At 39.8% G+C, this 16,673-nt stretch overlaps 1 protein-coding gene across 1 annotated transcript in view; it reads right to left on the reverse strand.

The window, feature by feature from the left end:
- MAP3K5 (mitogen-activated protein kinase kinase kinase 5) overlaps positions 1-16,673 on the reverse strand; it is a 228,669-nt gene that overhangs the window by 33,879 nt on the left and 178,117 nt on the right. The window contains exons 16-21 of the mRNA XM_061428082.1: positions 14,909-15,036; positions 13,804-13,940; positions 12,765-12,870; positions 7,038-7,195; positions 4,561-4,738; positions 3,815-3,835 (exon numbers count right to left, since the gene is read on the reverse strand). Of these exons, the coding sequence (XP_061284066.1) occupies positions 3,815-3,835; positions 4,561-4,738; positions 7,038-7,195; positions 12,765-12,870; positions 13,804-13,940; positions 14,909-15,036 (728 nt within the window). The remainder of the gene's footprint in view (positions 1-3,814; positions 3,836-4,560; positions 4,739-7,037; positions 7,196-12,764; positions 12,871-13,803; positions 13,941-14,908; positions 15,037-16,673) is intronic.

The following is a 16,673-nucleotide window of genomic DNA, read 5'->3' on the forward strand; positions in this document are numbered from 1 at the left end:
TGTAGGTTGGTCATAGCTTTTCTCCCAAGGAGCAAGTATCTTTTAATTTCATGGCTGCAGTCACCATCTGAAGTGATTTTGGAGCCCCCCAAAAAAAGTCACTCACTGTTCCCATTGTTTCCCCATCTACTTGCCATGAAGTGATGGGACCAGATGCCATGATCTACGTTTTTGGAATGATGAGCTTTAAGCCAACTTTTTCGCTCTCCTCTTTCATTTTCATCAAGAGGCTCTTTAGTTCTTTGCTTTCTGCCATAAGGGTGGTGTCATCTGCATATCTGAGGTTATTGATATTTCTTCTGGCAATCTTGATTCCAGCTTGGGCTTCATCCGGCCTGGCATTACGCATAATGTACTCTGCATATAAGTTAAATTAGCAGGGTGACAATATACAGCCTTGACGTACTGCTTTCCTGGTCTGGAACCAGTCTGTTGTTCCATGTCTGATTCTAACTGTTGTTTCCTGACCTGCATACAGGTTTTTTAGGAAGCAGATCAGGTTATCTGGTATTCCCATCTCTTTCAGAATTTTCCACAGTTTGTTGTGATCCACGCAGTCAAAGGCTTTGGCGTAGTCAATAAAGCAGAAGTAGATGTTTTTCTGGAACTCTCTTCCTTTTTTGATGATCCAGTGGATGTTGGCAAATTGATCTCTGGTTCCTCTGCCTTTTCTAAATCCATCTTGAACATCTGAAAGTTCACAGTCCATGTACTGTTGAAGCCTGGCTTGGAGAATTTTGAGCATTACTTTGCTAGCATGTGAGATGAGTGCAATTGTACAGTAGTTTGAGCATTCTTTGGCATTGCCTTTCTTTGGGATTGGAATGAAAACTGACCTTTTCCAGTTCTTTTCCAGTGGCCACTGCTGAGTTTTCCAGATTTGCTGGCATATTGAGTGCAGCACTTTCACAGCATCATCTTTCAGGATTTGAAATAGCTCCCCTGGAATTCCATCACCTCCACTAGCTTTGTTCGTAGTGCTGCTTCCTAAGGCCCACTTGACTTCACATTCCAGGATGTGTGGCTCTAGGTGAGTGATCAAACCATCATGGTTATCTGGGTCATGAAGATCTTTTTTTTACAGTTCTTCTGTATATTCTTGCCAACTCTTCTTAATATCTTTTGCTTCTGTTAGGTCATATCATTTCTGTCCTTTATTGTATCCATCTTTGCATGAAATGTTCCCTTGGTATCTCTAATTTTCTTGAAGAGATCTCTAGTCTTTCCCATTCTATTGTTTTCCTCTATTTCTTTGCAGTAATCACTGAGGAAGGCTTTCTTATCTCTCCTTGCTATTCTTTGAAACTCTTCATTCAAATGGGTATATGTTTCCTTTTCTACTTTGCCTTTAGCGTCTCTTCTTTTCTCAGATATTTGTAAGGCCTCCTCAGACAACCATTCAGCCTTTTTGCATTTCTTTTTCTTGGGGATGGTCTTGATCACTGTCTCCTATACAATGTCATGAACCTCCATCCATAGTTCTTCAGGCACTCTATCAGATCTAATCCCTTGAATCTATTTGTCACTTTAAGCTCTGCTTAAGGATTCATAATTTTTTAAAAAGCAGTTCTTTGCTAAACACATATTTTGGAAACCAATAGAGGAGATGACGATGTTATAATTCTAAAACAAACATAAGCTTTTATTTTATTTTGATGGAGTCTGAACTGACACAATAGGAGGTACCTAGTTTTCATCAAATACTGGTTTGAAAATAAGTAATTTTTGTCAGAAACATCTCTATCAAGCAGATCAATGTCTCAGGCCAAGGAGGCAGAACAGAAAGGGATGAGTCACTGCAAATAAAAAAATAAAAATCCAGAGAACTGAGGAGGCCTGGGAGATGTTCTGAGGGAGGAAGATAGGGAGTTTTTAGGGAAAGAATAGGAGACTTCTGGACTGTGGTCTACAATACTAAACAAGCCACTGGGCATGGGCAGGCCAGAGCAAGAACAGCCCCGCAGTAATAGTCATAATAACCACCTTAAGGCAGTTGCTAAGCATCTCACATGTGTGACTGTATTTTAATTGTCACAAAGCGCCATGGGCAGTTTGTCTAACTGAACTCACTGGACAGATGAGGTGACTAAGGTTAAGTCATTTCCAGGGTCACCCAGTTAAGGCATGAACCCAGCTCTGACTCCAATGCCCATTCTCTTTTTGCTGACTCTATAAAATCTTAAGATTCTAAAATACCTTAAGTAAAAGACTCTAAAGCCAGAGCTGAGTCCCAAATGCTCTTGAGTCATCCTGAGTGCAGAGTGGGAGGGTGTGTGGGAAAGGTGACCAAGCGGTCAGCAGATGGACACCTTCCGTCTCAGGCTCGCTCTAAGGCACATGCTCACCGAGAGGGCTTGTGGGCAGACCTGTCAGCTTAAATTCCCTCTCGCTACTTGTCTCTTGCCAAGTGTGTATGGTTGAGTTCACATAATTTAAATGTGCGCGTGATGAGACTCTGCTTCCTGCAACAAAAACCTACCCATGTGGAAGGGATGAAACAATCATGGATTGAGCTTCTGGGCATGGCTCCAGCTTCTTTTGGTATATATTTTTTATTTTGTTCTCAGAAGCAAATCTGTGCAGTAGGTATTGTTCCCAGCACAGAATGCCTGATGAAACAAGCAAATTGCTGCACTGTCATGTTTTTATAAAGTGGCTTAGTTGGGATCAGAATTGGCTTCCGCCTAAGTGCAAAGTGAATCGACTTCTGCTGGAGTCCAAAGTCAGGGCCCATTTTATGACATCAAAACCCAGCTGGTGGGGAGGCTGCTGAGTGCCCCGGGGTCCTCCTTGTGAAATGCAGTGACTGTGGAGAAGGGAGGAAAAGAGGGGCTTTTCTTCACAGAGTTCTTCTTGACTCTAAGAATTGAGGGGGGAAAACTGGAGAGGCTGTGGCCAAGAAACCCCAATTACTGGGCTTCTTCTCTGGGCTGACTGGCTTTGAGGCACCTAAGGAACCTGCAAAAATCTACCCCCAGCCAGTGGAAGAACGCACAGGACACTCACAATGAACACCGGGCCCCAAGTCTATTTGATCAACAACTCATCCAACTTAGGAAAATCCCAAGTCACGGTCATTTCTTTCCTGTGCCTTAAAATGCATCACTTGATCTTCCTAGAGCAGATTAACCTTCCTAGTTATGATCTGCAAAGCCTAATACTGAAAATAAAAAACACATCTAGTCCTGACCAGCTAAAATTAGAGGAAAATAGGACACCAAAGATGACAGGGAAAGCTGTCTGGCATTGACATTTTCCACAAGAAATGAGTTAGGTGGCCAGCTAGCTCTCAGATAAGAAAGCATGTGTGCATGCTAAGTCACTTCAGTCATGTCCAACTCTTTGCAACCTTATGGACTATAGCCCTCAGGCTCCTCTGTCTATGGGATTCTCCAGGCAAGAATACTGGAGTGGGTTGCCATGCCCTCCTCCAGGGGATCTTCCCGACCCAGGGATGGAACCCACGTCTCTTTCGTCTCTTGCATTGGCAGGGGGTTCTTTATTGCTAGCACCTCCTGGGAAGCCCCTAAGAAAGCATGGACTCCTCTCAAATTGAAGATTTCAAAAACAGAGTCACTATCCTGCATTCAGGAAGGAACGAAAGAAGCCTGTCTTATGAGGGAGAAAGTTGAGGGGTTTCTGAAAGAATGAACCCAGCCAGACTTACAACCACACATCCTTTGTACCCAGGAGCCCCCTACCCTTACCCCATGTAAGCAAAGAGCAGAGGATGAGGCTCTCCAATAGGAAATCTAGAGCTTATTTCATGATGTACCAAGCTTCAGCCCAAAGGACAACATAAAAATAAACTCACCATTCGATCCAGCTGAAAGAGCTGTGGGAAGAAAAGTAAACACAGCAAAATAAGCATACATTTGGTTTGTTATTAAACTTAGAAATCAACAAAAAGTGAAGTGAATGCTGGAAATGGGATTGATGTCCTTTCCAAACATTCATTCTGTCCATCTCATCCCACATAGACACCAAAAATGCTAACAACAAGTGAATCACTTACTTTTTTCCTTTCTGAAATGAGTTATGGAAATTATTGCACAAGCCAATTTATATTTTTACAGTGCTATTTTATTATAATGGGAAATCTTCTCTTTCTTTTCTTTTTTTTGTGGGGGGGGTGGTGGTAATTATTTGGAATGATAGTCTCTAAAAGGCAATTGGTGTTTTGGACAATCTAAAATTAAAAGAACATATTATCCAGATGGTTTCAAAGTTTAACAGTTCTCTAATAGCCCTGTCGTCAATCAACGGTAATTTGGAGTTTCAGTTTGAAAAAACTACCTTCTACCCCTTCTGTACTTTAATCTTTGTATCAGCAATGCTAATATATAGATGCTGATATACTAATCCCCTACCATCCATGTGATGGAAGATTATTATGTGTGAGGCCCTAATATTTGTGAAATTGATGCTAACATAGCTTCCAGATGCCAGTTTTCAGTGATACCTTTAAACAAATTAGCTCACCTCTGGAAAAATCTTCCATCTTAAAAAGTTTAGTATTTAGAGACTCTGACCTACACCCCCTTTGATGCAACCACATACCTGAAAGCTTAGGTTGTGTCTTTTTCTTTTTGCTTGAAACTTTTAAGAACTCATCCATAAGCAAGTCGTTAGCACAGTCTCTCTTGTCAGGGTCTGGTTCGAAACACTTCAATATGAACGCCTTGGCCTCTGCTGACATGGACTCTGGGATCTCTGGGTGGACTTTAAACATCCCCACCTAAGACACAGCACAACACAGCTTCTGAATAACCATCTCATCCCATCCCATCACTTGGTGACCTAATGAGACAAGCTCCTTTATCAAATACTACAAATGTGTGGCTTTTTTCAAAGTGAGACAGGACCTGTTTTCTGTAGGTTATGGAAAGTTTTCAGTGTTTTTGTAACTTTATCAATGACATAGGCACAGTAATTAGCTTAAGATATTAGACAGAGCTGCTGCTGCTGCTGCTGCTAAGTCGCTTCAGTCGTGTCCGACTCTGTGTGACCCCATGGACAGCAGCACACCAAGCTCCTCCATCCCTGGAATTCTTCAGGCAAGAACACTGGAGTGGGTTGCCATTTCCTTCTCCAATGCATGAAAGTGAAAAGTGAAAGCGAAGTCGCTCAGTCATGTCCAACTCTTTGCAACCGTGTAGACTGCAGCCTACCAGGCTCCTCGGTCCATGGGACTCTCTAGGCAAGAGTACTGGAGTGGGTTGCCATTGCCTTCTCCAGTAGACAGTGCTATGAAATAATAATTCAGTCCTCAGAACTTCGTGCTTGGTTTTTTTCATTTATGAGATCTCATCGAATCCTCCTAGCAACCCAGTGGATTAAATATGATCCAAGTTACAGCAATGAGAAAAATGAGGCTCACAGGGGTGAGGTTACATGATTATGAAAGGGCAGAGCTGGGAGTTTGAACCTTCATTTGTTTGGCTTAAAGACTGTGTTGTTTCTCCTCTACCATGATTTGTGAATGTTCTTCCCTGTCTCAAATTGCCTACGTTAAAAGAGATATTTTAAAATACTTAAAATTAAACAAACAGTATTTTTATAACAATGAGAATGTTCTTCTCATTGCTGTCATTCTAATTTCTTTCAGCAATGTTTCATGTATTTAGTACAGAGAAAATTTCCTAAGGAAATCTTTTGTTATCAAATAACAAAATATTAATTTATTATATAGATAAGATACATTTGTACTAATTATAAAGCCTTTACTATGTATAAGACATTGTTTTAAGTGCTTTTCACATATTATCTCATCCACTCCTCAAAAACTTTCATTAGATAGGTACTATTTTTATACTCATTTTATAGATGAGGAAACCGATGCACAAGAAGGTTAAACAATTTACTCAAAGCCAGTAAATAGCTTGACTGTGTTGGAGCCTGGATTAAAATGATGCAAATCAGTGCCAGAGCATGCTATTTCCTCTAAAGCATGTTGCTTAATAATCCCTGCACCGATGGGTAACAGAGGAACATTTCAGAGTGAAGTCCCAGAGATTGGTGAGAACTTGACAGACTGGCCAAGAAGAGAAAGACATCCATTCATGCCCAGAAAGGCAGATCTCTGAGCAGCTCATTGTTTTTTTCAGGTGTGGTTATACTATTCATTTCTGTATCAGCAGCAGCCCATCAGCTTGTCTCCAAGCTTCAGGTAAACCAAGTTTGGTACAAACATAGAAGGGACGTGACAAATGGTCCCTCATAAGAGGGGTAATCACAAATGGAGTAAGTGCTAGAAACATGGGCAGTGGCAGGGAAAGGAATAACAAATTACAATCAAAAGTCTGATGCCTCAGAGAATAGCAGAGATGTGAGCTTCACTTCCTGGGAGACAGGGGTTCAGTTTAATATTCCTCTGGCTCAGTGGAGTGGCAGGTGAAGACTGCAGGGATTCAGGGGCAGGTCACTGTCCAGGCCCCGGATGCTGAACCTGTGGCCCCCAGGTTCTCTCAGGTCTATTTCCATTTCACATGCTCCCTATTTTGAGAGCTGGAGCTGCTTCCTTTCCCAGCCCCAGAAGAGTTACTAATGGGCAAAGTAACAGGCTGGAAGAGTAGATAGATGAGAATAAGGTTGATGTACTTAAAACAACTATATCCTTTCATCTACGGAAACTTTAAACTATAATGATAGAGGAGAAAAGCAAAACATGTCTTTAATACCTAAATGGATAAAAAATGTTTTTATATGTCCCTCAGTGGAAGATTTTTCAGACTGTGTTTTCCAAAGGGCTTAAATCATCTTCCGTGGAGTGGCCTGTTAATCATACTGCATCCTGAAAAGGTGGTCAAAGAGCATTACACTGAGTCTCACTTGGTAGCTGAGTGAGAGATGTTGAGAGAGACCCTCCATGTGAAGCTGATCGAGGGGAGTGAAACTTGAACTTTAGATCTTAGATTGTGCTAGCTCAGGCTCCTTTCCTTTTGCTTAAAAAAATATGACATACAGACATGGAACTCCAAGAGCCGTAAAGAGCTTCAACCACTGATTTTTAGGACATTTAAGATATGAAATATGACCTTGAACATAGCTGCTTGTGGTTCCCCCAGTTCATAAAAGGGTGGTTTTCCAGTGGCCATTTCAATGATCGTGCAGCCCAGAGACCAAATGTCTGCTGCCTTTCCATAGCCTCTTGGTCCTTTATCTATTATTTCTGGTGCCATATACTGGAGGGTACCTGGATAGAATTCAAACACAGTTACAGTTTAAAAAGAGAAAACAGAGGCACTAACAACAGTTTCAAGTTATTTACATAAATAAGAACTTAAAAGCATGATTCAGTCTTAGTATCTCATCTTCTTTAAGTTCCAGTTTTCTCTGCTGCTAATAAAAGGGGAAATAGCAGTTTTCATAATGGATTTCACTAGTGATATAAACATATCTTACTAATATTATCTGTTTATGAATAGATACTTCCTCATTTCCTAGACAGTACAGTGTAATTGAGGCATCATTTCATTGGGACCTCTCCGAAACTTCTAATAGTCATTTGAGAATAACAGAAAATACTCAACACACATTTTCTGCAATCAGTTTTTCAAATACACGGAGATTCCCTTTACGTATACTTCCAATCTTTTGCAGGATAAATCTGGGTCATTCATCCATTTCCTTAGTCTGTTATTTCTCAATTCCTGATTGAATGCTCAGTTCTTCTGTTTTCATACTTATTTCTTAAACATGAAAACATAAAAATTTCTGAAAGCCATTGTTTAAAATAATGTAAATAATTTTGGGTGTACTTTACTCTGTAAATCTATCGTACATGGCTTCTGCTATGAGCCTGTGGTCCAGAGAATAACAGATTTAATGGGTTAAAGTCAGGTCATGAGCCATCAGTATAAACAAATCACTGGAGTGAAGAAGAGTAGAATAAAAAAGAGAGGAAATTTAAAAGGCTTCATGGAATCAAGGAGTCGAAAAGTGTGGTACGATGCAAAGAGCACTACACGGGGGCCAAGAACCCCCGGTTTTAGTTCTGATCTCGTACTTCCCAAGTGGACACGAACTTGCAATTATCTTATCAGTTACAATTAGAGGCCAAATTTATATATCTAGTTTGGAGTGATTTCTCAAAATCCGGCAATTAGTCAGGAGTACAAATAGGAACAGGAAATTGCCATATCCCCAGCTTCTGATATAAATGATGTAATCAGTAAACAGGATCCAAGATGCCATAATAAATTACTTCAAATACTGAAGCATTTGCCAAAAGAGCCACTTGAGCATTTTCTTATTCATAACCAATAAGAGACATTTTGATAAATACAAGGAACACCTTTGAATGCTCTGTGCCTGAAAACTACTGCACAAATTTCCTCTAAATAGTTCCTATAAAACCCATGGTCAAAGGCTAGAAACTGGCTGTAATGTTTTTTTAAAAAGTGAAAGTGTATTATTTTTGTCAAATTTTGTCATCTTGCCATATTTATCTTTGAGATCTCATCATTACATGATAGTAGCTCATGCTCACAATCACATACAACTTCACCTGTCTGTCCTCAGCTTACATCAGTCATATTTTTGAAAGAAAGCATTTCACCTGGTGAAGGATAAGGTAACCATGCTCCTCAAATTATTACTCGTAATAGAAAACTGTTACAATTTCTCTTCATTGATAGTTCCCCCTAAAGTGATCATTTTTTACAATGTAAACAAAATTAAGTGATCACTGAGAAAATATGAGCTGAAGCCTACCACTCTTACTATCTGTGCACCTAAAATATATTTAATGGAAGAACTGAAGTTGTACTAATATCTCAGCAGGAATGACAACTGACCAAAAATATAGTGAATTTTAAAAATTGAATAATTCAAGTAATATCTTTGTAAGTAAATTAGTGTTTTGATTCATTAGATAATATTTCAAAGAGTGGTATTTGACGATTGTGTTTAATTATCCCCCATAGATCAGGTACCAAAAAAGCAGGTTTAATCATGTGTTCAAATCTGCTCTATTTACTCCATAAGCACATGATATGGTATTTTATATAAAGAGATTTACAGAGCTGGATAGTGAAGATCAAACCAGTCTGAGCATTAGCCCAAGGAGAACAGTGAGAGTATTAAGTCTAAAACCCAGACCTCAAATATCTTCATTAGAATAAACAAATTACTTTAAAATCAGCTATTTTAGAATATCTTTACCACTACAACCACCTGGGGAGCCACAAGACAGAAGCTAAAAGCTGCACCCCTGATGTCGCCTTCCCTTCCCTCAGGCATTTCGTGGATTAACACTGCCAGAAGGGCTTCCCAGGTGGCTCAGTGGTAGAGAATCCACCTGCCAGTGCAGGAGATGCAGGTTTGATCCCTGGATTGGGAAGAGCCCCTGGAGAAGGAAATGGCAACCCACTCCAGTATTCTTGACTGGAAAATTCCATGGACAGAGGAGCCTAGCAGGCTACAGTCCATGGGATCCCAAAGAGTTGGAAAAGACTGAGCAACTGAGCACAGCACAGTTCTACGGGCCAGGCACTTAGAATGCAGGAGTGGCCAAGACAGACAGAAATCCCAGGGCTTGTGCAACTGACATTTTCGCAGTGGAAGACAGACAGCAAACTATAGTAACATACAGAAGTAAATTACAGAGTATGTTAGAAAGTGATGTGTTACGATAAAATTAGAAAAAAGCAGGAAAAGGGGATCAGAAGTGTCTGGGGAGGGCTGCCATGTAAATAGGGCAATCACTGGCCTCACTGGCATGATCTGTGAGTTAAGACTTGAAGGACACGAGGGACTTCACCATGCAGACAGCTGGGAGAAGACTGCCATAAAAGGAAAAGGGTACGCAAATGTCCTGCCGCAGGATCCTGCCTGATGGATCAAAGGAAGTACAGGAAGGCCTGTGCAAGGTGGGAAGGGTAGGAAGTGGGCCTAAAAGGTAACAGACTCTGAGAAGGTCTGAGCCTTGTGCATCATTGTAAGGACTGTGGTGTTTGTTGATTCCAAAAACAGAAAGCCATCGAAGTCTCTGAGTGATAGGGCTCGATTTATGTCTATATGGGATTGCTCCTGCTGTAGAGTTGAGGGGAGACAGTAGTGGAAGCAGGAGAAAAGGCTACTGAGATCATGCGTGTGAGAGGTGAGGGCGGGAGCCAGGGAGGCGCAGAGGAACTGGTCCAGATTTGGACATGTTTTGCAGACAGAGTTGATGGGTTTCCTTGGCTGACTGAGCTGAAGGGTGAGAAAAGAGAGGTGCAGTGGATAACTCTAAGGTTGGAGTGGTCAACCGAGACAGGGAAGAGTGTGGGTGGAACAGGTTTGGGGAAAAGATAATTCATTCCATTTGGCGTGTTAAGTCTAGTTGAATTGCAGCTCTTTGACTTACAAGCTTTGTGACCTCAGGCAAACTATTTAACCTCTTTGAACCTTAATTTTCTCACCATAAACTGGGATAATGATACGTAAGGATTAGGCCTGACATACAAATTTGGATGCAATAACATGTAAAGCACTTAACACAGTCTGGATGCAGAAAGTGCTCCATAAAGAATAGTTGTGGCTGCCTTCCTTCTCATCGAATCACGAAGAAGCCACACAGGCCACTGTCTTTTGACTCAGTTCATCAGAGGCTGCCTACACCTGTGACTTCACCAGCGCTGAATTAGCACTGGGAGGCCCGCACACCCCAGGCCCTCGTGATCAGTGCCGGGGACCGATCCACACGTGTGTCACACATGGACACCATATGAAGCCCATGCAAGAAGTTCAAGCAAAGGGCTCCTGGAGGACCGCTGTACTACAACTTCTCTGGGGATTAAAGAAAATGCTTAAGATAAGCGGCAGATATTAAATTAACATCTTCCCCAAATCAAATGTCTGAAAGTCAGGATTTTCCTCGCAGAAGTTACTGAGACTTGGCAGTATTTAAAGGGTCTCTTGCCAAATGGAGGGAATATGAGGAAAAGAAATGTAAATATATTTAAAGTTACTAGAAGGCTGGAATTCATTTTGTTTAAAAAATGCATTCTAAATGGGTTTGATTGTGTCCCAAAATACCCACTGCCATGAGAGTAGGAACTGGATCAGAGGCATTGCTGATTGAATGTTCTGAGACTTCAGACTTTCTCTTTCTCTGCCTTTCCCCCTTCCTGGCTTCCACAAGAGACACTTCAGCAAGGTGGAGAGAAAGATGGACTGGAGCAAGAAGCTCAAAGCAAAGCACAAAGGGTGGATTAAAAATCTGAGTTCTATCACTTATAAACTCTTGTGACTTTCAGCTGTGACATCTCTTCTCTCTCAATTTCTTCATCTGCAAAATGGAAGTACTGCCATCACGTCACAGAATTCAGAAATGAGGGCATTTGGACAATCTGTTTTATATTAGACCAAAGATTATCCATTACAGCATCTTTTTTTTTTTTCTAAATCTCTCTCTCTGATGATAATAAGAATTTAATTTTTACTGTTATTATATTTTGCTGCACTGCAAGACTTGTGGGATTTTAGTTCCCTGACCAGAGACTGAACCCGAGCCCAGGCAGTGAGAGCGCTGAGTCTTACCTGCTGGACTGCCAAGTCACACATGTGACCACATAGACTGCAACCTGCCGGGCTTCTCTGTCCATATGATTCTCCAGCAAGAATATTGGAGTGGGTGGCCATGTTCTCCTCCAGGGGATCTTCCTGGCCCAGGGTTCGAACCCACATCTAATGCAGCTCCTGCATTGCAGGCGGATTCTTTACCACCAGGGAAGTCACAATAACAGGAACTTAACACTTCATGAGGAGAAAGCAATGGCACCCCACGCGAGTACTCTTGCCTGGAAATCCCATGGATGGAGGAGCCTGGTAGGCTGTAGTCCATGGGGTCGCTAAGAGTCGGACATGACTGAGCGACTTCACTTTCACTTTTCACTTTCATGCATTGGAGAAGGAAATGGCAACCCACTCCAGTGTTCTTGCCTGGAGAATCCCAGGGACGGGGGAGCCTGGTGGGCTTCTGTCTATGGGGTCACACAGAGTTGGACACAACTGAAGCAACTTAGCAGCAGCAGCAGCAGCAACACTTCATGAGAATCAGCAGAATGGAGTGATGAAAACTTGGAGGGGAGAGCAGGGCTGGACTTCCAGACGTCCTCTCTATAACTGTTGGGTAGTCATTAATCTCTATGAGCCTTGGTTTCCTCTTGGCTACTGTTACCTTTTTGGAAGTCACTTTGTCTCCACCCTCTCAGGATTTTCGAACGGAGGGAGCTTAGTAGCTGCATTGCCTAATTTCTCAGCAAAGCTTTCTCTCCACCCTACTTCTGAGTTAGTGAGTCACTTCCTTTTTTTGAATTGAAATCTTAGTTATTTAGGTTGTGAGTAGGGGAATAGACCACAGGCAGTAAACAGATTAGGAAAGAAAGAACTCATAGTCCAAATGGGAAGTGATTAAAGTACGAGTAAGAATCACTGAGAGGCTGGGCTAAAGAAATGTTAAAAAAAGAAATGTTGTCAGGATTATAGTGTTTGTAGACCAACCAGGAGAGAAGGAATGACATGAAAAGAAAAACAAATAACAAATTGAGAGTTAAAAAAATATATATCTTCAGCAGCATTGAGCAGGAAACTGAGTTATATAAATACAAGGTAAGCAATGGTCAGATGAAATTCTGTATAGCATTTTTCAGCGCGCATCAAAAGATACCAACATGAATGTTGGTAAGAACCCAGACTAAATTTATCTCTCACATCATACTCAAACACAGCAATTATTTCTTTAATTACATAAGATCTGTATCATCACTGCGAAAACATACCAGTAAAAGTTTCAGTACATGGATTTATGCCAGCAAGCCTCTTTGATGTTCCGAAATCAGAAATCTTGAGAACACCGCTGTAGGTATTAATCAACACATTGTCACCCTAGAGAAGAAAGAACTTCAATCAGAAATGCTATCTTTCTCCCAATACTGTTTGTTATTGGCTTGAAAGTCGAATAAGAAAAGGTGTCCTTACAGCAAAAAGGATACTATTTCTATATTCTTCCTTAACAGTAACATCAGTAGTGAATTATTGACACCATTTTTGTTTACATGCTATCAGTTCACAATCTGCTACTCGGGTCACAAGGTAAAATGAGGTTTATAGATAGTAGGGGCTATTTGTGTTTGATATGAGTATGATTAGTTAAATTATATTTATACCTTCCTAGTACTTGACTTATTCTATGCTGTTTTACTTCTTTTCCTGGAATATTTAGTGGCAGCACAAATAAATGGACATTCGTGTTAGTTTGAGGATAGTAATATTAACTTACTTTCAATAGTCCAATTTTGTTATAAATTTATTAGTTCTAAATTTTCCCTTTTTAAGGAGAATTTCACAGATTATCTAATTTTAGATCAACCTAGGAGTATATGATATGTGTGAGAAGTAGGGATTTTATTTTTTTCCTTCTAACTATTCATCCATTAATTGAACAAGTATTTATTGAGTAGCTATTATGGGCAAGGATACAAAGATTAACCAGCCTACAAGCCTTTTGGGAGCAGGGACCATATCCTTGTTAACTTTGCTCCGTTTAGCTTCTAGCCTCATGGAGCACCTCAAACAGTGCCAGCCATGAAGTGGAAACTCAATCTTTGTTGGCCGAACATGGTTAAGGAGTTTATTCTTTGAGTAAACGCGGTAAGACGTGACTATCAATCAATACCTGACTCAGGGCAGAGTGACGTATATCTGCTGTTTCTAGGACTTATTTATCATTCCAAATTCGTTCTCATAAGAAAACAATTTTTGCAAATAAAACAATTACCCATCAAAGACCTTACAAGAATGAATCCTAGTGCAACCTACCTTTATATCCCGGTGAACTATCTGATTATCATGGAGGTATTTTAATCCTTCCAGTATTTGCTTTGTATAAAAGCCAATCGTTTGCTCATTGTCTTTCAGTGGGCCCCATTTGGAACGAAGGAGAGCAGAAAGACTTCCTGTAAGTAGGGAGAAACAGTGGATAAAATCTAATTTGAATGAATTCTTTAAAGCATGTTAGTATTACAACATTAAGCTAACATTTATTGGTTATTAACAGTGGCCCAGGTATTATACTAGACACAGTACTTGGGTTCAAATATAAATAGGAAAGTTCCTGCTCTGTTGATGGTCTTTATCAAATACAGTTGAAATGGCTACCTGGGGCTTCCCTGGTGGCTCAGTGGGTAAAGAATCTGACTGCAGTGCAGGAGATGCAGGTTTGATCCCTGGGTTGGGAAGATCCCCTGGAGAATGGAATGGCAACTGATGGCAGTATTCTTGCCTAGAGAATCCCATGGACAGAGGAGCCTGGCAGGCTATATAGTCCATAGAGTGGCAGAGTCGGACACGACGGAAACAACTTGGCACACATACACAAAAACTCTAGGGGCTTCCCTGATAATTCAGTTGGTAAAGAATCCATTTGGGTTTGATCCCTGGGTTGGGATGACCCCCTGGAGAAGGGAAAGGCTACCCATTCCAGTATTCTCTCCTAGAGAATTCCATGGACTCTATAGTCCACGGGATCACAAAGAGTCAGACACAACTGAGCAGCTTTCACTTTCAATAAACTGTAAGGTTTATGTCAAAATTTTATTTACATTTACACAAATTAAGACCTGTAAACTAATAAATTTCATTCAGTTTTACTCTTCAAGACCCTAGAAACATTTTTTAAAAAGTTAGTCTTTTTTTTTTTTTTGAGGTTTTCCTAAACTTTATTATTTTTATTGAGACATAGTTGATGTACAGTATTATATGTTTCAGGTATATAACATCTGAAATTTTTAAAGGTTATTTTCCATTTATAGTTATGGTCAAACATTGGCTATAATCCCTGGGTTGTGCAATATATCCTTGTAGCTTATTAATTTTATATATAGTAGAAACCTATATTTTTTAAAGAAAGAAAACCATCTCTTACCTCCTGGGACCTGCTCCATGAAGATTTTAATGAAACCGTTTTCACTGAAAGAGCCCAGATACTGGACAATATTTTTGTGCTTCAGATGCTTATGCAAGGCTATTTCTTCATGCAGGGGCTGGGAGTATCTGAAAGACATGCAAATGTCAGTGAGCTAATTATGTCAGACTTTCTTGTATAAATTTAAGCAATACAAATGGGAAATTCCAGCTAAATGAATTCACCCATATATGAAATAAAATATGACCATCTAAGGCCTTTATTTCTCATCACATAAATTCGCATAAAATGTGAAGCTGGAGCCTTGGTAGGGTTTGAGGGGAACTGTGTCAGATACTAGTCTAGGTCTTTGTATGAATTAGCTCATTTCTCACAACAACTCCATGAGAAGGTATTACTAAGATAACCCATGTTACAGATAAGGAAATTGATTCACAGAACTAACCTATCCAAGATTTCCAAGCTAGTAAGTAACAGAACTAAGATCTGAACCCAGGAGAACTGAAATCACCCACACAGCTCACTGTCACATTCATATTCCATTCGCTTCACAAGTTTATTATTTCAGGAGATTCCTTCCCAGGAAGACAAAATTGCAAATAATTTAAATATTCATTCCAGAACTTCCTGAAAGGTCCAACAACTCTTCAGTAAAAAAATATAAAACCATTTATATGCCAAGTCTCCTTGATTCTATTCTATCCGGTTCTACTGTATCAAATTATTTTTTATTCATTCCTAGCTGAGCCTCCATACTGAAAGACCAGCTTTAGACCAGACTTCAAAATCACGTACTTGGTATATATTGCTTTATTAAATTTTATGATGAAAGAATTTTATATTTCTGGAACAGACAGAACAACATTTTTTTATGATTTTCTGAAGTACTATGAAGTTTGTAGACTTTTAACAATCCTGAGTATTAATATATTATCATATATTATGTTAATATAATTACTGTATAACTTAACTGTGGTAGGGTGCCAGCAATGATGAACAGAGACTCATAGCTATTTCCTAATATTTTTTCTGTTGTATGATGGAAGCTACAGGTGTGAAAAGCACTCACTATAACATAAAATATAAGCCTGATGCCTCATAATTTGCTTCAGTGCTACATGCAAGAAATGCTCAAATTTTACAGAGGCAAATCCATATAAGCAGAATGGATTTCCTGGAATGACCATAACAAATACTGGAATCAGTTAGTATTGAATAACATTAGTAGGTTGCAAAAACCCAAATTCATTTAATCATTTTTTTAATATATTTAAAATTTTAATTTATTTAATTGGCTTAGCCACGTAGCTTGCAGGATCTTAGCTCCCTGATTAGAGGCTGAACCCAGGTCCCTGAAATGAAACTGCCAAGTCCTAACCACTGGACCACAAATTGATTTAATTTAAACAAACTTTTATAACCTGTGAAACATTTCTCAGAAAGCTGCCAGCAACAACCAAAAATTGACTTGTATATTAGATCTCTTACTCATCTTACTTTTCTTCAGAATTGTTCTAGGAGCTAAAGGCTTGTATTAAACTAAACCCCTTAACAAGATATCAGTTAGGGACAATACCATTTTGACTATTGCTAGAATGAGATAACGCAAGAAATACCAGTATATAATGTTACCAAGGAGATGCTTAGGTAATGACTCTCAACTATGAAGACATTTACAAGTTACTTTTTCTATGAAGTTTAAAATGCTTTATTGATGCTAGTTAATAAGATCGCTCTTGATATGCAGGAGATAAATCAGTGGCAA

The sequence above is a fragment of the Bos javanicus genome, chromosome 9 (assembly GCF_032452875.1).
Source record: "Bos javanicus breed banteng chromosome 9, ARS-OSU_banteng_1.0, whole genome shotgun sequence".
NCBI classification, from domain to species: Eukaryota; Metazoa; Chordata; class Mammalia; order Artiodactyla; family Bovidae; genus Bos; species Bos javanicus.